The sequence below is a fragment of the Dendrobates tinctorius genome, unplaced genomic scaffold (genome assembly GCF_039654945.1).
Source record: "Dendrobates tinctorius isolate UK_male_01 unplaced genomic scaffold, ASM3965494v1 ptg000035l, whole genome shotgun sequence".
In the NCBI taxonomy this organism is placed as follows: Eukaryota; Metazoa; Chordata; class Amphibia; order Anura; family Dendrobatidae; genus Dendrobates; species Dendrobates tinctorius.
The window spans coordinates 63332822-63353701 of record NW_027361703.1 but is presented as its reverse complement, the minus strand read 5'-3'; the positions used below and the strand labels follow the sequence as shown (position 1 = coordinate 63353701).

Sequence of the window (20880 nt, the reverse complement as noted above, 5' to 3'; positions counted from 1 at the left end):
GTGGGAGAAATCTAGCATCCCTGGCAACATAAGTTCCCAGCCATTGTCTGCCCCCCAGAAAGGATCAGAGAGCACATGACAGAAATGAATCCTCCCTCCCGTGCCCATATACCCATCACACATCCTCCATCCCATAGGCACATGTTCCCTCTTAAAGGGATCTCCAGTATGGAAGTTAAGGCAAATCCTTCAGCGCTCTGATTCTGACCCCAGGCTTCTATTAAAGGGATCATTGGAATGGAAGTCAGGGCAAATCCATCCAGTGCTTTGGTTTGACCCCAGGCCTCTCTTAAAGGGATCCCTGGTATGGAAGTTTGGACCGTTCCACTCAGCACTGTGGTTCTGACCCCAGGGTCTCTCAAAGGGATCATTGGTCTTGAAGTTAGGGCAATTCCACTAAGCACTTTGTTTCTGACTCCAGGCCTCTCTTAAAGGGATCATTGGTATGGAAGTTAGGGCAATTCCACCAAGCAATCTGGTTCTGACCCCAGGCTCCTCTTAAAGGGATCCCAGGTACGGAAGTGAGGGCAAATCCACTCTGCGCTTTGGTACCGACCCCAGGTCTCTCTTAAAGGGATTCCTGGTATGGAAGTTAGGGCAATTCCACTCAGTGTTCGGGTTCTGACCCCAGGCTCTCTTAAAGAGATCCCCGGTAAGGAAGTCAGGGCAATTGGCTGCAAATGCTCTGGTACTGACCCCAGGCCTCTATTAAAGGGATCATTGGTTTGGAAGTCAGGGCAAATCCATCCAGTGCTTTGGTTTGACCCCAGGTCTCTCTTAAAGAGATCCCCAGTATGGAAGTTAGGACCGTCCCGCTCAGCGCTTTGGTTCTGGCTCCAGGGCCTCTTAAAGGGATCCCCAGTATGGAAGTGAGGGCAATTCCACTCTGCACTTTGGTACTGACCCCAGGCCTCTCTTAAAGGGATCGCCGGTATGGAAGTTAGGGTAAATCCCTCAGCACTCTGATTCTCATCCCAGGCTTCTATTAAAGGGATCCGCGATATGGAAGTTAGGACCGTTCCACTCAGCGCTCTGGTTCTTACCCCAGGCTGACAGGATGATGTGGGATGTTAGGGGTAGTAGTTCGGTGGCTCTGTCTGATGGGATGATGTGGGATATTAGGGGTAATAGTCCGGTGGCTCTGGCTGACGGGATGATGTGGGATATTAGGGGTAGTAGTTCGGTGGCTCTGTCTGATGGGATGATGTGGGATATTAGGGGTAATAGTCCGGTGGCTCTGGCTGACGGGATGATGTGGGATATTAGGGGTTGTAGTCCCGTGGCTCTGACGGGATGATGTAGGATATTAGTGGTAGTCGACCGGCGGCTGTGACGGGATGATGTGGGATATTAGTGGTAGTTGTCCAGTTGCTCTGGCTGATGGGATCATGTGGGATATTAGGGGTAGTAGTCCGGTGGCTCTGATGGGATGATGTGGGATATTAGTGGTAGTAGTCCAAAGATGGAGGCAGCACACCATATGAAATTTCAGAAAGAAGTCTTATTTAATAGCCCATATGGCGACGTTTCGGTCTTGAGTGCAGACCTTTCTCAAGCAGTTACAATAGTGCATATGCTCAGCATTTAAGGCAACCCAAATAACAAGTATTTAGTAGCAATTAATACAATGTGTAGAATTGTGATAATAATTTCACATAAGTTATACAAAAATACAATATAGCTCAATGGTCTAAAGTGACATAGCGCAAAATATCGTGCAAAAATATATAATAACATACAAAACATATATATGTAAAATAATTGATCATCAAGACCAGCTGTGCATAGTCAAACATCATGGCTCAACCCATCCTAACACATTGCACCAAAAACCGGCGTCCAGCAATAGCTAATGTGTATATCTACAAGATTGCAAACGGGAATTCATATTATGCAATCTTAAAATATGGCAACTTAATGCCACGTGCACACGTCAGACACTGCTGACAACCCCTTAGGCATCTGCATGTTCAGTAAATAAGGCAATATTTTCAAAAAGCCAGCGCAAACAAAAAACAATAAAAAATAATTGCATCAAAAATAAAATCATATATCAAATAACGCTGAACACGGGACAGTGTTAATATTCATACTGGTAAGTAAATACTAGAGGGACACTGGTGCAGGAACACCCCCTGGGGCTGGTAACCCGTCGACCAAAGGAGACAAAATGGTTAAAAGCACCCTGGTAAGAGCACATTTACCACAAGTCAATCCAAATGTCCATACCTAGTTAAATTTTAAACCAGATTTTAAACACTTAAATCCCCTGTAGAATGGAAATACAAAAGAATAAAATAAAAAAACTCTTTGTGAGGGGTGGTGATAGAGTTAAATTGCTTAAAATTAAAGAGTTTGAATGGATTAGAATTCTGAATATTCTGAAGCTTAATGACCTATATGTTGATTCTAAACTTGTGATAACATTGTGATTTTATGTGGTTTGCCTTACATGACTGATATTGTGATCTTTTTCTCCATGGACCCTCGCCCTGTACCATACCTATGTGAACCGGATCCAGCAGTTCTTATAATTGTGGGAACCATGACCATAGATTGCTGCCTTATACATTTGATGTATTTATTTAATTTACTGTGTATGTCATATATGATGTGCATTTATGTAGATATGATGATATTTTGTATGGCCATGACCCTTCTTAAAATGATGGATTTTTGTTTGTATGGATCTTAGGGATCCCTGCTTTTCCCATGCATGATATATATCATAAGTATATCCATGTGAGTTGGAATTAGCGTCTTTTATAGCCGAGGGTGTTATGACCATATTTAGTTTATACATCTGATATATTTAATATGGGAGGCCTGTTTATTGCTCATGTTATATGGGATGTGCATTTATGTGTATATATATATATTATGATTGCTTTTGTATGGCCTTGACCCCTCCAAAATTAGTGATCTTTCCTGTAATGATTTTAGGGATTCCCCCTTACTCCATATATGGGACATAATTATAGGTGGCTGCGAGCATCTCTGTGTGGTGGTATGTGCGCTGCTGACAGATGGGTGTCTCGATGCTGCAGACGGGTGCTTTGGTCTTGTGACTGGTGTCCTGTTTCAGCATGACGCCTGCACTGCGCAGCAGGGCCTGCCGTCCTCAGAGCGCATGCGCCGATGACGCCGCGCTGATTGGTTGATCCCGGTAACGTGACCGCGGTCACAGGGTATTTGAAGGTCCTGTGGAGACCTGGTTAACATCTCCTTGACAAAGCGGCCTTTTTGCGACATGAAACGCACGTCGGAGGTCACTGCCAGACACTTCCCCTCCTCCTCCTGCATCCTCTGGTAAGATTTTGTACTGACATTAACTGTGATCACCCCCGTCTATACTTATACTTATTGCACCCTAGGACAGCACACGTCCTGTTCCCTACTTTGAGCTATGCTCAGGGAATCCATTCAGGAGCAATTTGGACGTTCACTCTTTAGGCATGATGTTTTGAATACATATATGAGGATACTACTTTCCATCTTGGATGGACGAGGGGTTTGTCGGGTGTGTGTTTTATATTGGCACCTCATTTAAATTTTTGTGCACTTTTTGTATGATATTTAACAATAAAAATCATTGGTATTTTTGCAATCATCGTTTTGCTTCTTTTTTCTCCAGTGTTCTAATGAATGTAGGAGCTGATGTGGCTTGTGCCTAGAGTGAACAAATTGTTTTGGTATCATCCATAGGCATTCTAGCATTCTACATGGGACTTTTGTCAATAACGATATCGCTTAGTGTAACGGGCCCTTAGGTGCACATAATGGAATCCGCACAATGTATGTGTAGATTAGCCCTATTGATGAGACCTAACACATGGTGGCTGATGAAGATCAGACACAATAGTGACTGGTAGCAAGTGAATCTAAGCTAGAGTAGTCAAAAGAATGTGAAGCAATGCCAAATTGCAAAACAAAAATGAAGGTGCTATGACAGCTAAAGTTCTTACTGGCAAAAAAAGTCAGTCAGGATGCTCCCCATCGCCCCAACGCATGTTTTGTTTAGAAATTCATCAGGAGGCATGTGATCATCATTGGCTGTGATCTCGCAGGACCTGTCAGATGACACTGTGAGGAGGAGAACTTTCTCACGCTTGCGATGCCCTCAAACAGGGAATTGCAGTTAACAGGCAGACACTGAGCACATGATGCTCAGTGACTACTGGATGACACGCTATATGGATTCATCATGCATCTATGCAGTCTGCTATCTAGATGTAGCAGAGCTAGACCCATTGTGGGACAAATGGATTAAAATAAAAGCATCTCTGCGGAAAGGTGAGGAATATTGTTGTTTTTTACCTCTTTTGCAGATGAAGAGGGCATCGGGGGAATGGGCGAGGTCGTAAGTAAGGTTTAATTAAGAATATTAAGGGATTCTTTCAATTAAAGGACATTTTTCAGGGTGTCTGTGTTTACTTACAATATGCATACGGGGTTAGTAATGGGGGCGTATTATTGACGCCTCTCCAAAACTACCCTCAGGGCTTGATGTTACCTGGCAATACAAAGGTGACATCAACCCCCCAACTATCACCCCACTTGTCACTGCTACAGGGCAAATGCACCTTTTCTGGGGTGACTGAGAGCTGATGTTTTTAGCCTTGGGGTGGCAGTATCCATAGCCCCTTCCTAGGCTATTAATATCAGCCCTAGCAGCTGTCTGCTTAGCCTTTGCTAGTTATTAATTATAGTGGGACCTTACATCTTTATTTTAGGGTCCCCATTTTAATAGCCAGTAAAGGCTAAGTATACAGTTGCAAGCTGATATTAATAGCCTGGGAAGATCTATGGGTATTACCCCCTTTCCAGGCTATAAACATAGGCCCCCGACCATCAGCTTTCCGTGTGCTGGTTACAAAAATTGCTTGGGAGCCCATGCCATTTTTTTGCGAAAAATAATATTTTATTAATTAAATACATGTAGAGTAAGCTGCACACACTGTACTAATTGTATTTGTCACTTAGGGTGGTTTCACATTAGCGTTTAAGGCCGCAGCATCGGCCTGTGCATGGCTGCCGCTAAGCCCCGCCCCTGCCACGCCTCCGCCGGTAGCTCCGCCTATGGGTGCATGACGCTGCATGTGTCCTGCGTCCCCTATCTTTAGCACTGGGGATGCAGGCCATGCGCAGGTATGTGTTTGGTGGGGCATGCGTCCTTTTGACGGTGCGCCGAGAGCACCAAATTGCAACAGGTTGCCTTTGGCGCTGGTCGGCACACCCATCAAAAGGATGCATGCGCCGCCAAATGCATACCTGCACATGGCCTGCGTCCCCAGTGCTAAAGATAGGAGACACAGGACGCATGCAGCGTCATGCGCCAATAGGCGGAGCTACCGGCAGAGGCGTGGCAGGGGGCGGGGCTTAGTGGTGGCCGTGCGCAGGCCAACGCTGCAGCCTTAAATGCTAATATGAAACCACCCTTACATATGTACAGTCATGGCCAAAAGTATTGACACCCCTGCAATTCTGTCAGATAATACTCAGTTTCTTCCTGAAAATGATTGCAAACACAAATTCTTTGGTATTATTATCTTCATTCAATTTGTCTTAAATGAAAAAACACAAAAAGAATTGTCCTAAAGCCAAATTGGATATAATTCCACACCAAACATAACAAAGAGGGTGGACAAAAGTATTGGCACTGTTCGAAAAATCATGTGATGCTTCTCTAATTTGTGTAATTAACAGCTCCTGTAACTTACCTGTGGCACCTAACAGGTGTTGGCAATAACTAAATCACACTTGCAGCCAGTTGACATGGATTAAAGTTGACTCAACCTCTCTCCTGTGTCCTTGTGTGTACCACATTGAGCATGGAGAAAAGAAAGAAGACCAAAGAACTGTCTGAGGACTTGAGAAACCAAATTGTGAGGAAGCATGAGCAATATCAAGGCTACAAGTCCATCTCTAAAGACCTGAATGTTCCTGTGTCTACCGTGTGCAGTGTCATCAAGAAGTTTAAAGCCCATGGCACTGTGGCTAACCTCTCTAGATGTGGCCGGAAAAGAAAAATTGACAAGAGATTTCAATGCAAGATTGTGCGGATGTTGGATAAAGAACCTCGACTAACATCCAAACAAATTCAAGCTGCCCTGCAGTCCGAGGGTACAACGGTGTCAACCCGTACTATCCGTCGGCATCTGAATGAAAAGGGACTGTATGGTAGGAGACCCAGGAAGACTCCACTTCTTACCCCGAGACATAAAAAAGCCAGGCTGGAGTTTGCCAAAACTTACCTGAAAAAGCCTAAAACATTTTGGAAGAATGTTCTCTGGTCAGATGAGACAAAAGTAGAGCTTTTAGGGCAAAAGCATCAACATAGAGTTTACAGGAGAAAAAAGAGGCATTCAAAGAAAAGTACACGGTCCCAGTCAAACATGGCGGAGGTTCCCTGATGTTTTGGGGTTGCTTTGCTGCCTCTGGCACTGGACTGCTTGACCGTGTGCTTGGCATTATGAAGTCTGAAGACTACCAACAAATTTTGCAGCATAATATAGGGCCCAGTGTGAGAAAGCTGGGTCTACCTCAGAGGTCATGGGTCTTCCAGCAGGACAATAACCCAAAACACACTTCAAAAAGCACTAGAAAATGGTTTGAGAGAACGCACTGGAGACTTCTAAGGTGGCCAGCAATGAGTCCAGACCTGAATCCCATAGAACACCTGTGGAGAGATCTAAAAATGGCAGTTTGGAGAAGGCACCCTTCAAATATCAGGGACCTGGAGTAGTTTCCAAAGAAGAATGGTCTAAAATTCCAGCAGAGCATTGTAAGAAACTCATTGATGGTTACCGGAAGCAGTTGGTTGCAGTTATTTTGGCTAAAGGTTGTGCAACCAAGTATTAGGCTGAGGGTGCCAATACTTTTGTCCGGCCCATTTTTGGAGTTTTGTGTGAAATGATCAATGTTTTGCTTTTTGCTTCATTCTCTTTTGTGTTTTTTCATTTAAGACAAATTAAATGAAGATAATAATACCAAAGAATTTGTGTTTGCAATCATTTTCAGGAAGAAACTGAGTATTATCTGACAGAATTGCAGGGGTGTCAATACTTTTGGCCATGACTGTATATTTACCTATTCTACTTGTATTTACTGTATGTAAACCATCTCCTCTATCTTGTAGGCTCCTGCAGTGATTGTACTGTACACTGCAGATGTATTTCTCGCTTTTCTTCTACCTATCTGCTCAAAAGTTTACATACCCCGGCAGAATTTTTGTTTTCTTGGCCTTTTTTCAGAGAATATGAATGATAACACCAAACCTTTTTCTCCCCTCATGGTTAGTGGCTGAGCAAAGCCAAATATTGTCAAACTAAGTGAAGGTTCTGGAGTGGCCATCTCAGTATCCTGACCTCAATATCATTGAGCCACTCTGGGCAGATTTCATGCATGTAGTTCATGCTAGACAGTCCAGGCATTTACATACAGGAAAGATGTATTTCTTTGTACCCTGTTAGGGTACCGTTACACTTAGCGATGCACCAGCGATCCTGACAACGATATGGATCACTGGTGCATCGCTAAGTGGTCGCTAGTTAGCTGCCACACAGACAGATCTCACCAGCGACATCGCTGGGGTCGGGGGTCGCTACTTACCTGTCAGACGTGGCGATCCTGATGTCCTCCCGCCCACGTCCACGCGTCGCTCGTCGGCGCCACAGGAAGGCCAGCAGGAAGCTGACGACGAGAAATGGTCCAGGACCTTCTTGTGCGACCAGCGATAATTAGCGGGGGAGCCGGTCGGAGGTAAGTATCACATGTAGCAATATCGCTAGCAATATCGCTGCTACATCACAAAATCGGTGACTTTACAGCGATATTGCTAGTGATATCGCAGTGTGTAACGGGGGCTTTAGCCAGTAGATAGAAAAATATTCAGAATTGAGAGTCCTCAGTGGTTGATACCTTTTAATGGCTAACTGAAAAGATGGTAACACATTGCAAGCTTTCGAGACTACTCAGGTCTCTTCATCAGGCTTGACTAATACAAAATCTGAAGAATCACATAGTTATACACAACACAACACAGAAATAATGCAATAGATAAGACAAGTGACGCGAAGCAGAGCTATCATTGTGGGAGAGGGAGAAACTTAAATATTGGACCAGTTCATAGATAAGGAGTCTGGATGTTTTATTGTCCTCTGACTGGGGTCTCCTAATGTGTTGTGATGCCCCCACTAGGTCTTAGGAGCAAATTGCTTAATTGATGTAAAAAGACATAAATCCATGCGACACATTCATTCCAGCATTTAAAGTGTCAAAGGTCATCATGAGCTTTAACTCCCAGACTCTTCTCTCTCTCTGGAATTTACAGGAACTGTAGTTTTTTTGCCAAGAAGAGAGGGCAGCTTTACCATCTGAAAAAATAAAGAACCTCATCCACAACTACCACAAAAGACTTCAAGCTGTCATTGATGTTAGATGGGGCAATACACAGTATTAAGAAATGGGGTATGTTGACTTTTGATCATGGTCACTCGGATGTTTTGGGTTGTCATTTTGATTTAAAAAGAGAAAACAAAGTAGTTCGACAATAAATGGCTTCACCCAACCACTAACCATGAATGGAGAAAAAGTTTTGGTGTTATTATCATTCATATTCTCTGAAAAAAGGCAAGGAAAGCAAAAAATGTATATGTAGATTAGCCCTACTGATGAGACCTAACACATGGGGGCTGATGAAGATCTAACCTGTCGCTGTGATTTTACTGTACGAGGCACATGAATTGACAATTTTTCAAAGGATATCGGCGCGTAAAAATCAGAAAGCACTCGCATGGTCCGAGTGCTGTGCGATTTTTTTTCTCGCACCCATAGGCTTCCATTGTCGAGTCTCGGCCGAGTCTCTGTGATAATCGCAGCATGCTGCGATTTTACATGCACGCTGAATGCGGCTGAGAAAATAAACGCTGATGATGTTTTCTCACATAGCACTCGCCCGTATTCCACGGTATTATGACGCCGGCCTTCATCAGCCGCTCCTGCACTGTAAATAAATAATTAAAAAAACCTGCTTCAGTTCCCCTGTATTTTTGATAACCAGGCAGGCAAAACTCACAGCTGGGAGCAGCACCACTTGTTGGTAGTAGCGATCCTACAAATCACAATCGACCCTTTAACGAGTCTTCCAATATGACTTAGAATAAAAACCAAATCAGAATCTCAATTTGCAAACACGGTGTTTTGGGCTGCTATAGGTGGCGCTATAGAGTTCAAGTCCTTTTTCTCTCTCTGAAGAGGCAATTTGCATATTGAATTTCCCAGAGGAGCATTGCACAGCGAATAAGCCTCCTTACCTTGGCAAGCCAGAGCTGGTATGTAACTCTCCAAAAGGAGAGATCTTACCCCTTAGACCTCAGTCAGGGGGTCTCTCACTTAGCCAAATCAGTTCTCATACTTTGCGCTGACGAGGGTCAATAACCTGAAACACTGTGTCTGCAAATTGAGATTCTGATTTGGCTTTTATCCTAAGTCATATTGCAAGACTCATTAAAGGGTTGATTGTGACTTGTAGGATCGCTACTACCAACAGATGGCGCTATAGAGTTCCAGTCCTCTTTCTCACTCTGAAGAGGCAATTTGCATATTAAATTTCCCAGAGGAGCATTGCACAGCGAATAAGCCTCCTTACCTTGACAAGCCAGAGCTGGTATGTCACTCTCCACAAGGAGAAACCTTACCCCTTAGACTTCGATATGACTTTTAAATTTATGCCCTTAAATCAGAGAGTCATATCGCACAAAATAGTTAATAAATAACATTTACCACATGTCTACTTTACGTCAGCACAATTTTAGGACTAACTTTTTTTAGTTAGGAAGTTATAAGGGTTAAAAGTTGACCAGCGATTTCTCATTTTTTCGACACATTTTACAAAACCATTTTTATTAGAGACCACATCACATTTGAAATCACTTTGAGGTCACTCAAAAGTGACACCATTCTAAAAACTGCACCCCTCAAGGTACTCAAAACAACATTCAAGAAGTTTATTAACCCTTCAGATGCTTCACAGGAATTTTTGGAATGTTTAAAAAAATGAACATTTAACTTTTCTCACAAAAAATTTACTTTGAATCCAATTTGTTTTACCATGGGTAACAGGAGGAAATGGACCCCAAAAGATGTTTTTCAATTTGTCCTGAGCATGCTGATACCCCATATATGCAGGTAAACCACTGTTTGGGCACATGGCAGAGGAAGGGAAGGAGCGCTGTTTGACTTTTCAATGCAAAATTGGCTGGAATTGAGATCAGACGCCATGTCGCATTTGCAGAGCCCCTGATGTGCCTAAACAGTGGAAACCCCCCAATTCTAACTTCAACCCTAACCCCAACACACCCCTATCCCTAATCCCAACCATAACCCTAACCACAAACCTAACCCTAATCCCAACCCTAAAACTAATCACAACCCTAACTCTATCTTTTGCCCCAACCCTAAATTTAGCCCCAACTCTAACCCTAATTTTAGCCCCAACCCTAACCCTAACTTTAGCCCTAACCTTAACTTTATCCCCAACCGTAACCCCAACCCTAAAGGGAAAATGGAAATAAATCCTTTTTTTATTTTATTATTTTTCCCTAACTAAGGGGTTGATAAAGGGGGATTTGATTTACTATTTATAGTGGGTTTTTATAGCGGGTTTTTTATGTTTGGCAGCTGTCACACACTAAAACATGCTTTTTATTGCAAAAAATAGTTTTTTGAGAGCTATAATTTTTCTATATTTTGGTCCACAGAGTCACGTGAGGTCTTGTTTGAGTTGATGTTTTTATTGGTACCATTTTTGGGCACATGACATTTTTAGATCGCTTTTTATTCCGATTTTTGTAAGGCAGAATGAACAAGAACCAGCAATTCATGAATTTCTTTTGGGGGGGCGTTTATACCGTTCCGCGTGTGGTAAAATAAAGCAGTTTTATTCCTCAGTTATATAATTTGTTTATGTTTTGGTGCATTTATACAATAAAAACTATGTTATAGAAAAAAAATTATATTTTCATCACTTTATTCTGAGAGCTATAACTTTTTTATTTTTTCGTTCCTGATGCTGTGTGGCAGCTTGTTTTTTGCAGGACAAGATGATGTTTTCAGCGATACCACGTTTATTTATATCTGTCTTTTTGATCGCATGTTATTCCACTTTTTGTTCAGCGGTATGATGATAAATCATTGCTTTTTTGCCTCTTTTTTTTTTTACGGAGTTCGCTAAAGGGGTTAACTAGTGGGACAGTTTTATAGGTTGGGTCATGATGGATGCGGCGATACAAAATTTGTGAACTTTTATTGTCTTTTTCTATTTACATAAACATATATATTTATTGGTAAAATATGTATTTAATTTCTTCTTTCTTTCGGGATTTTTAAAAAAAAAATATTTTTACACAATATAATTTTGTTTTTTACTTTGTTACATTGTCCCAGGTTGGGACATTACTATAGAAAGTCAGATCGCTGATCTGACACTTTGCATAGCACTGTGTCAGATCAGCAATCTGACAGGCAGTGTAGGAGGCTCACTGAAGGACCCAGAAGGACCCCGCAGCCATCTTGGAGCCGGGGGTCTCCATGGAGACCACAGGAGCAATGCAATCGCATCGCCTTGTTCCGGTGGGAGAGTGATTGTTCTCTATGCCGCTGTCGGTTCTGACATCGGCATAAGAGGGGTTAAATGCCCACGATCGGTGCTAGCACCAATCATGGGCATTGCTGTGGGTTGTCAGCTGTCACATACAGCTGACATCCGCACCCGATCACCGTGGCGTTCAGCGTGAGACCGCAGTGATCGTACCGCCATACTAGTACTGCTAAGGTTGGAAATGCAGTTCCCGCAGAGCTGTATTAGTACGGCGAGGATCGAGTTAAGGGGAAACATGGAAATGTTTTGGAATGGCCTAATCAAAGCCCAAACCTTAATTGAATTGAGAATCTGTAGTGATATTGAAGATTAGTTTTCACAAGAAGAAGCCATTTAACTTGAAGGAACTGGAGCAGTTTTATCTTGAAGAATGGGCAAAAATACCAATGGCAAGAGACTTATCCAGAGCTACTTGCACCTGCTATTGCTACAAATGGAGGCTCTACAAAGTACTGACTTTAGCGGGGTGAATAGTCATGCACACTGAAGTTTTCAGTTATTTTGTCCTATTTGTTGTTTGCTTCACAAAAAAAAAAGAAAAACAAATGTTCACAGTTGTAGGCATGTTCTTTACATGAACTGATGCAAACCCTAAAAAAAAAACCAGTAAAATTTCAGGTTGTGAGGTAGCAAAACACAAATAAATGCCAAGGGGTTGAAAACCTTCACAAACCACTGTATATTAGACTATTCTAGATTTTTCGCTATAATAGAATTGTTTTAAAAGTTAAATTAGAAAAGCAAGAGATTGTTAACACACTTGCAACTTATACACTATCATGTGTCCTTACCGTTCACAGTTGGTTCCATCTGTAAATCCCATGCAGCCCTTACAAGCACCAGTTACTGGGTCACACGTCTCTGAATTGCCATTACATTTACAGGGTCGGCAGTTGGGAAATCCATAATATCCAGGCAAGCAGCTGTCACAGCGTTGTCCTTGTATGTCTCCGCGGCAAGCACACTGTCCAGTCACCTGATCACATAATGTGCTTATTGACCCTTTGCTGTCACAGTTACATTCTATAAAATGAATCAGAAAATAGTGTATTTCTTTGCTTTTTATTTGTGTATTTTCCAGTGGAGAATTAGAACTCTAGGTCTGATGGCTACAGGGAACAAAACCTACCTGTCCTTCTAATCCTATAGTAACCAGGATGTTTCTCCCTCCTCCCCAACATGTACCACTGAATAACCTGTGAATATCATACCTTGACAACCATTAGGGCCAAATCCATAGCTTCCCACAGCACACCTGTCGCAGCAGCTTCCGACGACATTAAGTTTACATTGACATTGTCCGCCAATCTTACTGCAAATCGAACTTACAGATCCATCTCGATTACATGTACATTCTGTCAGAGATAGATATAATGCTTCTGTTATTTTCTACTATAAAAATTTTTGGGGCTATTCCCAAAATATACCAGTGGAAAAGTTGTAATACTTTTAGACATTGTGCATGAACAACATGGCTATCAAACAATTTCACAGATCGGAAATGTCCTGTAAAGCACTGTGCAATATATAATGCCAAGCTTGTCATAAACTTAGTGATAGAATAACGAATTTTAGTGTTTTGTGTTTCATGGATATAAATATATAACTTGAGGGAGTCTACAGAAGGCATCCCATCTGTCAGTGTTTTTTTAGACTGTTACCACTGGATAACAATGGATTTTTTTGTGATGATGTTATCAGAGATTTGTCAGGCAGAATTTAAAGAGTAAACATCATTTTATTTCTTTTTTTTTATGAGTAAATTGTACAAGTGAAAATAATAAACTTTATAATATATGTTATCAGAGAAATATGCTTCAGTCGCCTCCAAAACTGATCATTCACAGGTGAAATCTCATAATTAAGGGTTAAATATGTCTTCAGCAAATAAAGAGACAGGGGATGACAGTCGGTGCTCATAACACTCTATGGAGAGATGAGGAAGGAGGGAGGCAAGCACAAACATTCTGCTGCAAATTTCCTGAAATGACAGCTACATTTTAAAGGGAATCTGTCACCCCTTTTTTGAGATATCATATAATGATATCATTCAATTGTGTGTCACATAAGGATTCTCTTAGTACTTTTATTTCCCCCTGACCCCGCAACTTTCATGCATAAATACCTTTTTTATATAGGTTCAGATGTATGTAAACTGCCGCTGTCCGGTCCGCTGGGCGGGGCTTATTCACCTGCTCCCCCTCCCTGTCTTGCTCTACGCATTTCTTCTTGTGTAGAGCAAGACAAGGAGGGGGGAGCAGGTGAATAAGCCCCGCCCATCAGACCGGACTGTGGCAGTTTACATACATCTGAACCTATATAAAAAAGGTATTTATGCATGAAAGGTGCTGGGTCAGGGGGAAGCAAAAGTACTAAGAGAATCCTTATGTGACACACAATTGAATGATATCATTATATGATATTTCAAAAAAGGGGTGACAGATTCCCTTTAAAGCTGCTTGACAAATTTTGCATTAACAGACATGTTTAAGAGTAAAAGGTTGGTTAATTGGGTTCTAATAAGAACCCTATTTTTCTAAAGGATTAAAAAATTGCTTTAATACATTGCATATAAGCTAAAGCAACCATCTCCCTGCAGTGCAAATCTTTACATAGCATTACAAAGCTAAGGTTCATTTGTAGCAATGTATAGACAGTTTGGCATTACAAATCTGGAATGTTTTAATGTTTTACTAGCTATAGAGCAAATAATTGGGACTTATTGTTTAACTTTTATTACAAAAGGTAATGCCTCCTATGTAATTTAGCTTGTAGTGCCCAAGATAATATTCTTGAGAATCTCTGCCTCTAGGGTCAGTATCAGGTTGGAATGTACTTTTACTGAAATGTTGAAAGGTTTTCTGCCTTTCAGGTATAGATGATGGAATATCAGACAAAGGGAATGCAAACCTGGGATTTACTAGAAGATGCACTTTTTACCCTCAATACTTTCAAGATCAAGATTACATACACAATTGCTAATGTTTAGAAAAATCTCGTCACTGCACTTTTATATAGGTGTATCAAAGAAGAGTAGATACTTACTTAGTGCTCCGTTGTGTATGCGGGCAGACATGCTAAATATAAGCTTCTCGCACACATCTGGTAACATTTGCACTCCAATATCTGTAGCGATTTCAATACAGTTATAATAGTCGTATTCTTGTAATTCTAATTCAGTACATAAATTGCTTACAGACTCAATCTGGGGAATCAATCCAAGCTGTGAGGGGTATAAAATGGTAGGAGAAAATCAATAAGAAAACCACAAAATGATAATATATTTTATGTCTATGTATTTCTTTAATGACATTTCAGTTATAGATATAAATGTATTCAATATAGATTTCTCAAGACAAAGCTCACATGAGATTTACATTCACATATCTAAATTTACCTTTCATATCTTTCCACTGACATCACAAACAAAGAGACTAGTGGAATGCAAGCAAGATCAAACTTGTAAAGGGCAACACACACAAATGGCCCTTCTTTCTTTAATTAAATCTGGATTCACTATCATGCTATCTTTTAGCACCATGCAAATATTGACTAAACTTTGGCAACAATCATAGATGTGCTCGTCATAACTTTTCATTACTGAGAATATGTCATCATAGGAAGTTGGATTAATTTTTGCAGATAGTGGATTTTCAATATGTAAGTAACAAAACCATTTTAACATATGGCCGACTGATCTAGTGGAGCATTACACAAAGAATGAAATCTTTCAATTAAAAACCCTGGGTACATTTTTAGAATGATAAAAATGGTTCTCATCAGCAAATTGAACATACCAGGACCAATCACTTTTGTTTTCACTTTTTTTCATTAGAGTTGAACATTTCTAAAGTGATCTTTATACCATGAGATCTTAAAGTAGTTTTCTGGGAATAGACAAACTAATGGATGAAAGAAAATGTCATTAAAATACATTCCCAAATACCTTTAATTAGCATCTTGTTTGTTTAGGAAGGTTATAACTATAGTCACAATAGTACATTAAAATAACTTCTGTCTAGTTACCGTACATTGATTGAAATATATTCTAAAATGTTAATAGATGACTGTGCCTGAGATCATGTGCAATAATAAGCTCAATTGCAGTGACATGAAGATTACTTGAGAAAACATGATGCATGGTTATCTCCAGGTCACTTCAACTGCTCAGCATTCAGAAGATGGGGTGGCCAGCAGTGTGATCAACCTTTTCTCAGCAATCCTGGTATCTTAAGTTTTAGATAGTAAAGATATTTTGAACAGCAGTGTGAGCAGCCTCCTCTTAGCTCAGAACCTCTAGAATCTTCAGTGTTGAATCAGAAAGACAGGATTGACAGCTTCTTCTTACCTTGGCATCCCTGGTATCTCGAGTATTGGACCAAAAAAGGGGGATCAGCACTCTCAGCAACATCGTCTTACCTTAGCCCGTTTGATATCTCCAGTATTATATAATATAGACAGTGTGGGCAGCAGTGTGAGCAGCATTTACTTAGCTCAGAACCTCTGGTATCTCCAGTTTGAAATCAGAAAGACAAGGTGGACAATTATGTGAGTAGCTTCTTCAAACCTCAGTACCCCTGGTATCTCCAGTATTAGACCAAAAAGATAGGGTGGTCAAAAGTGTGAGCAGTCTTTTCCTATTTCAGGACACTTATTATCTCAAATATTAGATTAGATAGACAGGTGGACAACAGTATGAGGAGCCTCTTCTTAAATCAGTACCAGTGGTATTTCCAGTGCTAGATCAGACAGACAGTGTGGACAGCAGTGTAAGTGGATTACTGTTGTGAGTTCATTTTCCCCTTCACCACTGAGGCCCGATGAACTCTCTCTTCTGGTAAAGAAAGGTAGTGAGCCTGATTATCAAACACCTGAGCCTAATGATGATGACTGGCTGAGTGGAGTTTCTGACTGGATATAAGGCTGCCAATGCCCTTCTGCCCTGCGGGTGATTTCTCTGTGGGACCCTTGGAGACCAGTCTGAATTCCTGCTCTTCTAAAGCTAAGTTTTCGGCTCGGCCTTTTGCATTTGTGCTTTGACTTTGTTTTGCTTTGTTTTTCTGGATTTCTGCCATTCCCTGCTGGGGTGAGCTGAATTCCTTTAGCTCTGTCTTCTGAAAATACCTGAGTGCTGATATAGTTGTTGAAGCCTAGCTGCTTCAGGGTCTTTTTCCATATCAGCTTGTTGGCTTATGTCTTTGATAGGGTTTTGGCAGATTGCAGACAGCAACCTTCCTTTCCTGTCCTGTGTAGTTAGCTTGGGCCCCATCGTTTGCTCAGCCTATCTTTCTATCTGTGTGAGTGTTTTTTCATCTTGCTTCACCGTCATTATATGTTGGGGGCTGCCTTTTACTTTGGGGTCTGCTCTGAGGCAGTTTAGATTTCCTTTTCTGTCATTAGGCTATTTAGCTCTCTGGCTGTGATCGAGGGGTCTAGGGCACCGTAGGAACCCCCCACGGCTACTGCTAGTTGTGTTGATAGGTTCAGGGGTCTGCAATCTGATAGTTGCCAACTTCTCTGGTTTTCTGGACGTAGCTTCTATTTTTGTGTCTGCCACCTACGGTGACTCGTTCATAACAGATTACTCTTACATCAGCCCCCCTGATATCTCCAGTATTAAATCAAAAAGACAGGATAGACTGCAGTGTGAGCAGATTCTTCTTAAATCAGCACTTCTGCCATCTCCAGTGTCAGATCAGAAAGACAGGGTGGAGAGTAGTGTGAACAACCTCTTCTTACATCAACCCCTCTGATGACTTCAGTATTAGATCATAGAGACAAGGTGGTCAGCAGTTTGAAAAGTCTCTTGTTAAATCAACACTTCTGGTATCTCCAGTGTTTGATCAGATCGAAAGAATGGTCAGCAGTGTGAGCAGCCTCTTCTTAAATAATCACTTCTGGTATCTCCAGTGTTAGATCAGATAGTCAGGATGGACAATTGTGTGATTGTTCTCTCCATGCATCAGCTTCCCTGGTATCTATAGTATTAGATCATAAAGACAGTGTGGACAGCTGTGTGAGCAGCCTCAGAACCTCTGGTGTCTCCAGTATAAATTCAGAAAAACAAGGTGGACCACAATGTGAGTGGCTTCTTCAAGCCTCAGTACCGCTGGTATCTCTTCTAAAATTAGCACTTCTAGTATCTCTAATGTTAGATCAGATAGCCAGAGTGGACAGCAATGTGAACAGTCTCTTCTTATGTCAGTACCCTTGCTGTCTCCAATATTAGATTAGAAAGACAGTGATGAGCCGCTTCTTAAATCAGTACTCATGGTACTTCCAGTGTTAGATCAGAAAGATAGTGTGGACAGCAGTGTGAGTGGATTATTCTTACATCAGTCCACCTGATATCTCCAGAATCAGATCAAAAATACATGGTAGACAGCAGTGTGAGCCGATTCTTCTTAAATCAGCACTTCTGGTATCTCCAGTGTTAGATTAGAAAGACAGGTTGGAGAGTAGTGTGAACAACCTCTTCTTACATCAACCCCTCTGACGCCTTCAGTATCAGATCAGAAAGACAGGGTGGTCAGTAGTTTGCACAGTCTATTGCTCCATCAGCATTTCTGGTATCTCCAGTATTTGATCAGATAGACAGAGTGGATAGCAATGTGAGCAGTCTCATCTTTATCTCAGCACCTTTAGTATTTCTAGTATTAGATTACAAAGACAGGTGGTCAGCAGTGTGAGCAGCCTTTTCATTTCTAAACACCTTTCGTATCTCCAGTATGAAATCAGAAAGACATGGTGGACAGCATTGTGAGCTGCTTCAACTTACTTCAGTAGCCCTGGTATCTCCAGTATTAAAAAGAAATAGTGGACAGCAGTGTGAGCAGCCTTTTCTTTCCTCAGCCTCCCTGATATCTCCAGTATTAGATCAGAAAAACAGGGTGGTCAGCAGCATGAGCAGCCTTTTCTTAAATCAGCACTTCTGGTATCTGGTATCTGGTAGTGTTAGAACAGATTGGGTGGAAAGCACTGTGAGCATTCTCTTCTTATCGCAACACCCTTGGTATCTCCTGTATTAGATTTGAAAGACAGGTGGACAACAGTGTGAGCAGCCTCTTCTTAAATCAGTACCACTAGTATCTCCAGTGTTAGATAAGGCAGACAGTGTGAACATCAACGTGTGTGGCATCTTCTTATATTAGCACCTCTGGAATCTAAAGTACTAGATCAGAAAGACACGGTGGACAACAGTGGGAGCAATTTCTTTCCTCATCACCACTGGTATCTCCAGCATCTCCAGAAAGGCAGGGTGGACCAAATCGTGACCAAACTCTTCTGAAATCAGCACTTCTGGTATTGCCAGTGTCTCTAGTGGGAGCACATCTTCATACACGAGAAGGGATGCAGCAGAGGTTCCTAATGCAGTTGCTCACTGTCATTTGTTTTATTAGCACTCTAGGACAGTGTGCTAGGATGGCAGCCATTTTAACATACTACAAGGATTACCTCACTAGACAAAATGAACATGATTTGCTAATAGAGGTATTTAGGAATTTATTTTTTCAACATTTTCTTTCTTATCTTTTTTTTTTTTTTTAAATTCCCCAAGTATCCCTGTAACTCTGCTATAACAAATATTTCAAAATCTTACTAGCTGTACAAAAGAGGTTGCCAAAATGAGAATCCCCACTCTGACATGGCTTCCTGATTTGCAGTTGTCTGACTGGAGCTGTACCGTTTAAATTACTCACCATCCTTCTGCCTCATGAATCGGAGGTGAGTAAGTGAATGCTCATTGACATTTTAGCACCTCGCCTACCATCACATATCAATGTGGCCTGTCTACACTCTGCAGTGGTTATTTTAGTCAAGCACAGTAGGTACTGAAATAAAGATTTAGAATAAATTGAAAGCATATGAATGGAAAATCAATTTGTTTTTCACAATGTTGTTTATGGTTATAGTTTAGGACCATGAAGAGATTCAGCAAAGTCCAAAGTATAGCTACTGTATTTGCTATAAAACTTTGTATTGTGTTTCCTTTCATGTCTTTCACTCCTACTAAAACTGTAGAAGAAGGGAAGCATTATTCAGGTATATGATTATCCAACAGTGCTCAGAGTGATGGTGCTGCTGCAGAACATCAGAATACTTACCTCAGATGCTGCAGACAATGGTCAATGATGTTCCCTCTATTAAACAGAACCTTTCACCAGGTTTCTACTATATAAAGTAGGGTCAGCACCTGTAAGACCTGATATACATCATTCTAGAATGCTGTATATAAGTCCCCAATGTGATCTGCATAAAACAAAAAAGAGCCTTTATTATACTTATTTATGGTGCTGTCCGGTCCGATGGGCAAAGATGGTCTTGATCTGGCCCTCCCTTCTTGCAATTGCCATCCTCATTCTTGCTTCATGTGGATTACTTGTCTGTCCCCCATTGCGCTCCTGTACAGACGCACCTCTCTCTGCCTTGCCGAGGGCAAAGCAAAGTACTATAATGTGCACGAGTGAGGAAAGAGCAAAAAGCGCTGGCGCATGTGCACTACAATACTTTGCGCTGCCCTTTGCAATGCAGATAGAAGCGCTTGATAGGTGATCAAAAGAAGAGGGGAGGAGCTGGATCAAGACTATGGACGCCCATTGGACCAGACCATGCCATAGGTGAGAATAATAAATGCTCTTTTTTTAAGTTACCAGCAGCCTTGGGCCTTATATGACTATGGAACCCCTCTGCTCATATCCCTATAATTGAGGGAAAGGGGTTGTTATATATTATATACAGTATAAGGGAGAGTAATTTAATAAAATGTGTCTAACATTCACTTCATATATACGCATTCATTGTGTTATACTACTTACCGAATCAACTAGAATATATAATTTACTATTAGAGTTTCTGTTTGAAGTTTGGGAAAAATAGACATCTATATGGTATTCTGTGTTGGGATCCAGACAAACAGATGGGTTCAGCATAGCTAACCTATAGAAGATATGTGGCCATTAATGACAGATAGTATATAATAATTTGACTTTTCATCACCTTTGTTTGGTAAATAGAATTAGTACTAGTTTTATGGTACTTAGGGGAACTTTTTGACTATTAACCAGAGGAAAAAAAATAGGTTATGTGTGTTCTGCCCTGTGCCTGCATAGCAAGTCTATATGCATCACAAAGACAAATACATGAAAAAGGCTAATTTTCCACTGCACTTTTTGGACCTTTTTATCCAATATTGCTAAGGCTTGCTTCAGGTCTGGTTTATT

At 41.2% G+C, this 20880-nt stretch overlaps 1 protein-coding gene across 1 annotated transcript in view; it reads right to left on the bottom strand.

Moving 5' to 3' along the window:
* Positions 1-20880, bottom strand: part of LAMB4 (laminin subunit beta 4) — a 339109-nt gene that overhangs the window by 234422 nt on the left and 83807 nt on the right. The window contains exons 17-20 of the mRNA XM_073573188.1: positions 20476-20596; positions 14705-14882; positions 12871-13014; positions 12451-12682 (exon numbers count right to left, since the gene is read on the bottom strand). Coding sequence (XP_073429289.1) covers positions 12451-12682; positions 12871-13014; positions 14705-14882; positions 20476-20596 — 675 coding nt within the window. The remainder of the gene's footprint in view (positions 1-12450; positions 12683-12870; positions 13015-14704; positions 14883-20475; positions 20597-20880) is intronic.